At 37.7% G+C, this 10,024-nt stretch overlaps 1 protein-coding gene across 1 annotated transcript; it reads right to left on the bottom strand.

The window, feature by feature from the left end:
• Window positions 1-262: 262 nt before the first annotated feature.
• On the bottom strand, window positions 263-8,792 carry LOC139713242 (C4b-binding protein alpha chain-like). Its single transcript, XM_071624986.1, has 5 exons — window positions 8,666-8,792; window positions 7,969-8,142; window positions 6,326-6,511; window positions 1,712-1,903; window positions 263-444 (listed from the first exon to the last, which is right to left on the bottom strand). Exons 1-5 carry the CDS (start codon window positions 8,790-8,792, stop codon window positions 263-265), a joined length of 861 nt encoding a protein of 286 aa, XP_071481087.1.
• Window positions 8,793-10,024: the final 1,232 nt, after the last annotated feature.

Below are 10,024 nucleotides of genomic sequence, written 5' to 3'. Positions count from 1 at the left end.
GAGAGAATCAATGAAATATCAAAATATAGTTTGAACAATATTTTCTTTTTAACCTTCTCATTGTTTTTCTCTGCAATCAAAGTACAACATCTGTAATACTTCATCTTAATGTCAAAGTCGGAGGATTAAAAATATGGCGTTACCAACATTTTATAATAATCTTGCGTAGAAACTGTCGCTATCTATATCTACTCAAACTAGCTACCTAGAGTGTAATCAAATTTTCCTTATTGTGTACTTTAGTTTTCAAACAATTATTTCTCTACTCACGGAAGCAGTCGCCGATGATTGGTTCCCAAACTCCATTACGACACGTTATTGAATCTGGCCCGGTGAGCGTAAAGTCGTCTTCACACAAAATACTGATAGTTTGACCAGACAGAAGCGAGGTACCGGCTGCAATACTGCAGCTACCATTGGCAAGTGAGGGAACAATGCAGTTTTCTAACAAGGAGGGGAGCGGGAAGGGAATAGACAGGCATCAGTCAAGAAATGTAGCAATTCAGTTTTCATTTTCCTTTGTTTTTTATTTCTTTATTCAAAAGATCATGCATGCCTAACACGGCTGGCCTAACAAGGCCTATAATGAATGCTACATCAAAAATAAGAAGTGATTTCTAATAGTTTTGTAAACATAGAAATAGGCCATGACATAAGAAAGAAACGAAATTACGTGACCATAATAAAACAGTTTCTAAATAATCAAGTATTAATCAATACCATATTGTAACAAAGAAAGCGAATGTAAGAGAAACATCAAGGAATCGATGTATGACGTAATTTATTTTGTTGAAGAAGAAAAAAAACACTGTGATATACTTCTTGCATGTTTCTCGAGCTCTTATGCGTAAAGTCAAGAAATGCCAAAACAAGTTACTTTATGTTTAATTTCCCTGTGTATGCAGACTGATTTAACTCCAATTCAGTTGGAAACCTTTCCAACCAATAGTATAGTATTGACTAATTTGAATTTCCAAGAGATTCAAGATTTTACACTACAGTGATGTTCTGTCATTGATCCTTTCAAATGGAACGCGGTGACTGGAATTGACTTTGATTTCAAATTCAATTGATAAAATCTGTTGCTAGTTTCCTGATATTCTGGACTGTTTTGTGTGTGTGTGTGTGTGTGTGTGTTTTTTTGTGTTTTTTGTTGTTGTTGTTGTTTTTTTTTTTTGTTTTATATCCAAATCATGCAAAAATTACCTGCACACAAAGGAATAGCTGGTTCCCATTGGCCAGTACCGGTACACATCAGTTCCCTGGATCCGATCAAACTATAGGCGTCGTTGCAATCGAATGACGCCACGTCGTACAAAGCGTACTGATCGCCCGGGTATTCTTCGGATCCATGTTCAGGAGGAGTTAGTATATTGCAGCTGGACTCTTTTATTGCGCCACCAAGCATTAGATGAAGAAAGAAAAGTACTTTGATGATACAGCTGTATTCAAAAAGAATGCTCCTCAGCGCTTCAAGGATTTTATTATTGCTAACAATAAACTTTGATGAAAAATGAACATTGGATTTTAACCATTAACCATACGAAAAGCTAACGCATGTCAAAAAAGTGCTCTCTATACATCAAATGCAAACCAGATGAGTGGGTTGATTTATTGTGAAATGTGTGAGCGACAATGTTTTTAGAAGGGCTAAATAACATGTTGGTACTGTGTCTCTACAGTCAAGGAGGTTCTTTTTTCTATGACATACCTTCACACGTAGGCGAAGATGAGGTCCAGCCGTAAGACCAGGAACCGTTGTAGAAAGCACCCGAAGAGCCGAACAGCACCCCACTGCAGTCGATTTCCACCTCAGCACCGAGTGGGTAGCAGGTCGCATCCGGTGAGAAGCTAGGAGTACCACCCCCGTGTACTTCGGGCGCCGAAGAGCATTCTTCGGATTCTTGAATGTTCATGATTAAAAACAAAGCATAGAGATCGATAACGATTCAGCGATTATAAAGAGTGAAGATTAATCACTTCGGAATTTTGAGGATCCACGAAACGCACTAGAAGAAACACACACACACACACACACACACACACACACATACACACAAAACAGCAACAACAGCAGCAGCAGCAGCAGCAACAACAACAACAACAACAACAAACAAACAAACATAGAGACCCGGTGGTTTGGCGCTCGCAAGTTTTCTTTCCACGACTTCTTGCACATTGACGCAAGAAAAATATAACAAACTTGACAATACAGTATGTCCAAAAAAAAATTACAACGGGGCCCTCCGCAATGATATCTTTAAGAATAGTGAATCAATCTAAATACAAATTCAGGATATGAAACTATTACTCATTGCCCACATCGTACAGAAAACCCCATTCGGTTAGCTTCAGTGGTCAAAGAGAAATACGGAATTTTGTAGAGGATGTCGGGAATCTCTTCTGTCCAAATTCTGTCTATTATTCACACACAAGAGCATTGAATTGCTAAAATTGGAAGAATGAGACTCATGACATGCTTTAGAACAATCCACATTTCTCTGTGACCGCTCAACCAAATTGATTGGGGTTTTCTGCAAAATAGAGCTAAGATTTTATATTTTAAGACCCTGAAGTAGCATTTAGACAGGTTGATCATATTGGGTGCTATCAATTCGAAAATCTGATTGTAATTTTTGGGGCGACTTACTGCAGTATGTCCCCCAAAAAATTACAATCAGATTTTCGCATTGATAACGCCCAATATGATTAAATTTCTAAATACTACTTCAGGGTCTAAAAATGTCACAGTTTAGCTCTATTTTGCAGAAATCCCCATTTGATTTGACTAAGCGGTCACAGAGAAATGTGGATTGTTGTAAAGCATTTCATGAATCGGATTCTTCCGAGTTTAGCATTTTGATGATCTTGTATGTTAATAATAGACAGAACTTGGACAGAAGAGATTCCCGACATCCTCTATAAAAATTTCGTATTTCTCTTTGACCTCTGAAGCAAATCGAGTGGGGTTTTCTGTAAGATGTGGGCAATGAGTTATAGTTTTATACCCTGAATTTTTATTTAGATTGATTCACTATCTTTAAAGATATCATTGCGGAGGCCCCCGTTGTAATTATTTTTGGGACATACTGTATACTTGGCATAGGCCTACATAGCAAACTTTGGGGTATCTTACTGCACGGAAGGCATGGTGGCAATTTATATATTCTGTATCACAATGGCATTGATCTATACCTGCCAAGTTTGGGGAAAAACTTGACCATGCGTCTTCAACAATACTAATATCAAAATCACAGGGCATAGTGCCCATTTAACCCAGTTAGGAATACTTAGGATCCTATCACGCCAAGAATTCTACCTGCCAAGTTTTGTTAAAATCCGCCATGGAGTTTTCATGAGGAAGCTGAAAAAAAAAAATGCACGACGCAAGACGGACGCCAGACCATGAACGGGACCATGAATAAATCTAATAGCTAAAATGAACATCTTCTCTCAGATGAGCTAAAAAGAACAAGAGCGGAAAACATCCTTGAATTTCAGACTCTATCAATAAACTCACGACTGATACTCAAGTCGCAAGCATCCCCTCAAGGGCGGACGTCCACTTGGGCGCGGACAAGCCCCGGAAGGGTTGCGGAAGCAAATTTTGTCATTTCGGCATCCTGTCCGCGACAGACGAGGAATAACTTTGTGAATCGGCTTGTCCTGGAACATTCCTAGGACTGTCCGCGGACTGTCCGCGGACTGTCCGCGGACTGACTGCGGACATTCCTGGGAATCACTCCGGAAGAGCGCGAAATACCTCGGAATATGCTAATCGTAGCCGGGCAGCGCGGAAACATCTAGGATTACACCAGGAATGAACGCGGACAATCAGGATGCCTTCCGGACAATGTCAGTTAGGCATGCGGACAAACTGCGGACAATACCAGGAAAATGGAAAGGTATAAATTTGGCACTGATTTTGACTTTTCCTCATTTGACTGCTAGCCGTCATTGATGCTCCTTGTTGTGCTTCCGCAGTAGCTGCTGATATTATATTGATATGATATGTCAGTATCATTTTGTAAATGTGATCACCAAAAGTCGAAGAATAGGATTGTCTGCATGTCGGCTGACGACTCATTTTTTTTTTTAATTTGTTTCATCTGGGAGAACAATCTTGTCTCTGCCTACAGTCACATGGATGATATTCGCAAAATTTTTGAACCATACACACACACACACACACATATATATCTATATATATATGTATATATATATATATATATATATATATATATATATATATATTATAATATACATAAAAATGTAAATTTATATACATATATATGTATATATATATATATATATATATGTATATTATAATATACATAAAAATGTAAATTTATATACATATATATGTATATATATATATATATATATATATATATATGTTGATAAGGTAGTCCACGTGTTGGCAAGATAAAAAGATAAGTAACAAAACTGCAACAAAGTTCATGCTGTATTCACCACCAACGGTTTATTTCTTCACAAGAAATAAAAAACCGTTGGTGAATACAGCATGAACTATGTTGCAGTTTTGTTACTTATATATATATATATATATATATATATATATATATATATATATATTATATATATATATTCTTTATTCCCTTTTTTACACATGTGCTTTATCCATCGTGAAGTATATACATGTTTTGTTTGATACTTCTGCAGAGCATGCCAAAATGATCCCAATCATTAATTTTTTTTCTTTCTCTCATTTGTACCCTTGTGCATCTCTAAATCTCTCTTATTTTGATCACTTTTGAACATTTTGCAATGATTCAAGTCCAAGAAGTGTTTTTTTTTTTATGCTAAGAGCTTACTAGCCTATTGTCAATAAAGTGTTGTGTTTGTTTTTTTTTTTGGGGGGGGGGTTCAGCTGGGCTGTCAAATTGGACAATCGAGTTTATTTGCAACTAAAACAAAAAGAGAAGATAAAATTATTAGGTAATAACAACTTCGAAAATCATTTAGGTAAAGAATATTTCTGAAATGATTTTTGATTCATAATGTGTACTTAAATATATACACTCAGCAAAAAAAAAAAAGACAGACAGAAATCTAATACTTTTTCGAGTTCATGATTTATTGCTTTTTCTCTCATTTCACTTGAATTTTGGTTTGACAGAAAATTCTTCATTTTCCTCTATTATCTTTAGCTTTCATTGTTATTTTGGGCTTCAAAGATATTGTATTGTAATGAGACCACAGGTATATCTTTGCAATTGAATTCATGTTTTTTAGTGTGATGAATTCGTCTTTTGTTCTAATATGTTGTATCATTAGAAAGCATTTACGTATGAATAACAACTTATTCATGTTTATATCATACATTAACATTTAGCCAAAAATTCTATGCTTTTTTTTTCTGAGTGTACTTCCACCTACTTTTGTGATTTTTCAGCTGGGCTGTTCCATGGGACAACCTAGTTTGTTTGCAAATGAAATACGAAAACAACATAAAGGAAAATGTACCATAGTAAGTAATAGGAACCAGGAAAGTCACTCAGATGAAAAATAATTTCTGAAAAGATTTAATCAACATAAACTTACTAGGAAGTTAGGGGGCTGATTTCACTTCTTTCAGGTTGCTTTTGGCACAGTCTCTACTACCTTCTTCTTTGCCTTCTGAGACCGGAAATTCCTTAGATTTACCTGTTCTTCATCACTAGACGAGAGGTGTGCCTGTGATGGGGATATTTGCATGGGGGCCTCGCCTCCCTTCTAGCTCATTTTGCGTTTCATTGGCATGACGCTCGCGGAAAGTGTCGACATTTTCGTGTCTGGATCACAAAATTTCCGCATCGGTTCCGGACACTGGCATATATAGATCCGCATCGGCTCCGCGCTGTCCTGAAACATTCCTGGTGTCTTCCGCTTTCATTCGCGAAGCTTCCCCACACCGCGGAATTCTTTCCGGAGCGTATGCGGAAGGAGCGGAAGGGTTCCGGACAAGCGGGACATCGTCAGGACATCGTCAGGACAAGTCACCGAAGGTGTCAGGAAGTTCATTTCCGCGTCCAGATTTTGGTCTCGATCAAAATTTGGACGCGGAAATTTTTCTCTCTCCCGAAGGCGCGGAAACGCCCGGACATGTTTAGGACAGTGAGCGGACACGTTCAGGAACGTGCGGACAGGTTCCCGAAGGAGTGCGGAATACCAAATTTGCATTCCGGGGCTTGTCCGCGACTTGTCCGCGCCCTAGTGGACGCCTGGTCTAATCGAAGAAGTATCAAGAATACCTTATTTATACAGCTTTATAGGGAATGATTGACATAAGGAGGCCCTGACAAAAAGGGGCAATTAAGTATACCTGAGCAAGTCACTGTGGAGTCCCATGAGCCGTCATTGCATGTTAAAGGCACGGGTAAATTGGCCCCTGAACCAGGAGAGTAACCAAAGTCACATTCAACCACCACGTACTCTCCATGTGGCACGGTCACGTGACTATCGGCTTCGGCGAAATTCGAATTGGGCACGGTCGGGTGTAGACAATGACCTGACATACATATTGAAATAATGGCAGACAACATTAGTCCAACTTTACATTGTTAAAGGCTGCATTAGAATGAAATTCGTTAAAGGTTTCATGTGATATCCCCTCTGACGTAATAGATTTAACTCCAGAACAAAATGCTGGCGACTCTTTGGCTATACTTACAATGCGGTGAGCGTTTGAGCTGGTAAGACAGTTTTCAGCAAGCGACTCAACATTAATTCTTATCTCGATTCATAATATGAAAGCGTTTGTAATCACTAACCTTTGCATGTTTAGGTATTATTTCTTTTTTGCTTAATTTCTTTTTGTTGCGGTTAACTTGAGGGACGTACTCGAACCACGAGTAATATTCGGTAGCGTTTATTGCTTTGTAGCATACACTGTACTTTGAAAAGGATTAGAAAAGCCTATATAGTATGGCAAGCAAAAATAACTTTAATGTTTATAGCCATAATTCATCAGGGTCACGTCGGGTGAACAAACAGTGTTCGTCGGAGTCAAAGTGCGTATATGCTATCTGATTGAAGTGATAACACGTAGAATCAACACCAATTATGATCATTCAACAGAAATTAAGCAGAGCGTTTATGATTTGTTACGCCGACTGGCGTAACCTATACTTTGAGAACATTTCCAATGTGAGGGTGGGGAACCCCCGCTAGAATTAAAACAACATAACAATGATATCTATAGGCAAAGATTCTTCGTGCATTTGGTCGATCTGAAATGATTGGCTAAGTTTCTTTTGAAAAGAAAAAAAAAGTTTTTTGTATGTATTTCAGTATTCTCTTGTGCCTTCTAGTAGGTGATAATAAAATGTACATGAAAAAATGAATGTGTATTATCATCTATGTATGATTTATGTATTATGTATACGCCCGCCGACTGAAAAATTTGTTCGTTATCAAATATTCTTTCTCAACTTAATTCATTAATTCACTAAAATATACTCACTTATTCATAAATTAGTTGAAATAATTGATAATTGAAGTTTTCCCAGTAGTCATCAAGATAATGAAAAACCCTTACACTGAGATTTCAAAAATCCTTCTTCTTTTTTTCTTCTTAACGATAGACTTCCGTGGGGGATAAACAGAATTCAAAACGTATCTATGGACGTGCCCGGATTGTGTTTAGATAGGTGCTGGGTTCGGTTCTTGAAAACAAACAGGAAAAACCCAGCAAATACTGTCTTCATTATTTATCTCAGCAGAACAATTACTTTTGAGATCAGCTCTTCAATGGCTTCAGCATTTCGTTTTATGCAATTTCCCATTTTGTATAACAACATTTCAGTTTTATGATGATATGGTTACAAGACTATATTTTATGTGATTTCCCATTTTAATAACATCTCATTTTCAGTTAAGTGGGCACAAGAAACAATCCCTGCAACTTGTTGCCGCTTCTAAGGCTAGCCGCTGTATGTGGTAGCAAAAGTCTATAGGCCCACTCACTCAGGCACTGGCCAATGAACGGCTCCCAAATCCCGTTATTACATATGACGTCACGAGGACCAGTCAGACCATACCCTTCGTCACACGTCACTTCTATGTCTTGCCCTTGAGACTTCGACGTGCCGTATGCAGATGAGGTGTTTCCATCGGCAACCACTGGAACTATGCAATTCTCTGCAAAAATAAAAGGAAAAATTAATCTAAACGACTAGAATCGTATTCCAATTACTATGATATAGATGCTCTCCATTCTGTTTTAAGAATGCAATACAGCAATTTATTATTTCAAATCTTTCAAAGACGCAGCACACCTTACCTATATACAAAGTCAAAGATTTACATGAAGCAAAATAAAAATAGTCCGAATAGGTCCGATAAAGACAGTTCATGCAAAGTATGCATTGTTTGTCTTATAAAATTCTATATTCATTTGCACATACATTTTGTACACTATTGACTTTACAGCTTTTACTTCTTTACTTTTTTGCTTGTATACTTTGTATTATCTATCGCCTTTCGTTTGATGGAAATAAAGTAATTGAACTAAAATTGAATTGAAACTTCTGATACACACGTCATTCTTTCTCAGATGGGGAAAATATCATATCAGGAAACGTGTACTTGCTTTCAGCACACTGAAACTAAATCAATGGCTGAAAACACAAGATGTCGTAAGATTCAAATCACGTAACGTTACCTTTGCACTTCGGTATGGCTGGTACCCACTCGCCAGTACCAGTGCACCCCACCTCTGTGGATCCGACCAAACTGTAGCCGATGTCACAGGAAAAGAACGCAGTGTCGTACAGTAAGTATTCATCCATTGGGTATAGTTCGGATCCATGATCGGGAGGACTTGGTGACGAGCAGAAGGACTCTGTGAAAATGTGACGTCAGCTTTTTATTTCTGCTATAGTGCATTCTGCCTAACAACATTGAGGATATCCAAGGCTACCTCATTCATAAAGCATTAAGAAATTGGTTAATGGTATTGCCCTTTTGAAATTGAATATGGTTAAATCAATATAATATTTTGATATTGTAACAATAAAAGAAATGATGCACCTATCTTGCAAAAACAATTATCATCTAATTTGTAATTCATACTAGTACATTTGACTGGTTTCGGGGATGGTTTCGTTGACTTCTCGCTATGAAACTTATACCATGAGCTCTGTGTTATACACAGAATGATCAGCCTCAAATCTGCCAAGGGTATAACCTTTGATGCGATAATGTTTTAATTAATGCATTATTTGTACTCCATTGTAGTCGCGCTTTGGTTTTCTGATGTGCATTCAATTTCCGAATGCACTGGGTAATATACTTATGACCGCCTATTGACATAATCAAAAACAATAAGTGACTCCTTATGATAACTTTACCTAAATAGTCTGTTTATTTGCGCATCTGTTATCTGTATATTTTGTATCATACTTCTGACTAGTATTTTTGTTTTCAAATTGCCCAACAATTATGAATTAATAAATGCAAGCTTTGTATTATGTATTACTTTTTGTTTCATGGATATAGTCTATTTCATCATGCATCAGAAGGCTACGAAATGAACGAATTGGTTTAAACCAAACTGTTCCGCTACTTCCATTTCCCCCGTTTGCGTTCCTCGATCCGTTTCAGTTTGTCTACCTTCACACGTTGGCATATCATGCATAGCCCAGTATCCATCAGCACAGGTTGCATTTGGAAAACCATACAACTGTCCGCTACACTCGATTGTGACCACGGTCCCTTCCGCGTAACACGAGGCAGCCGGTGAGAATGTTGGTGTGCCACCACCGTACAAATCTGGTTCTGTACAATCTTGAGAGGTAATGAAGAAAGAAAGTAGCGCATGTAACATGGTCTGTGATTGGTTGAATAAAGGGGTGATGTGACATCATTGGTCAATGCAAGATTATACAACGTAACCAATATTCGCCTGAACAATAACGAATGTCGATCGTCAGTGTGTTTTGCCATGTACAATTTTAGACTTATGGATACATTCCAAGTGCGTTATATAGGGTTCAAGTCTTACTGAAAAAAAAAAAACAGC

Source organism: Diadema antillarum, unplaced genomic scaffold (assembly GCF_040938485.1).
Source record: "Diadema antillarum isolate AM-2024a unplaced genomic scaffold, OU_Dant_1.0 seq00001930_RagTag, whole genome shotgun sequence".
Classification (NCBI taxonomy): Eukaryota; Metazoa; Echinodermata; class Echinoidea; order Diadematoida; family Diadematidae; genus Diadema; species Diadema antillarum.
The sequence above is the reverse complement of the archived record's forward strand: the minus strand, read 5'-3'. Positions and strand labels throughout refer to the sequence as shown.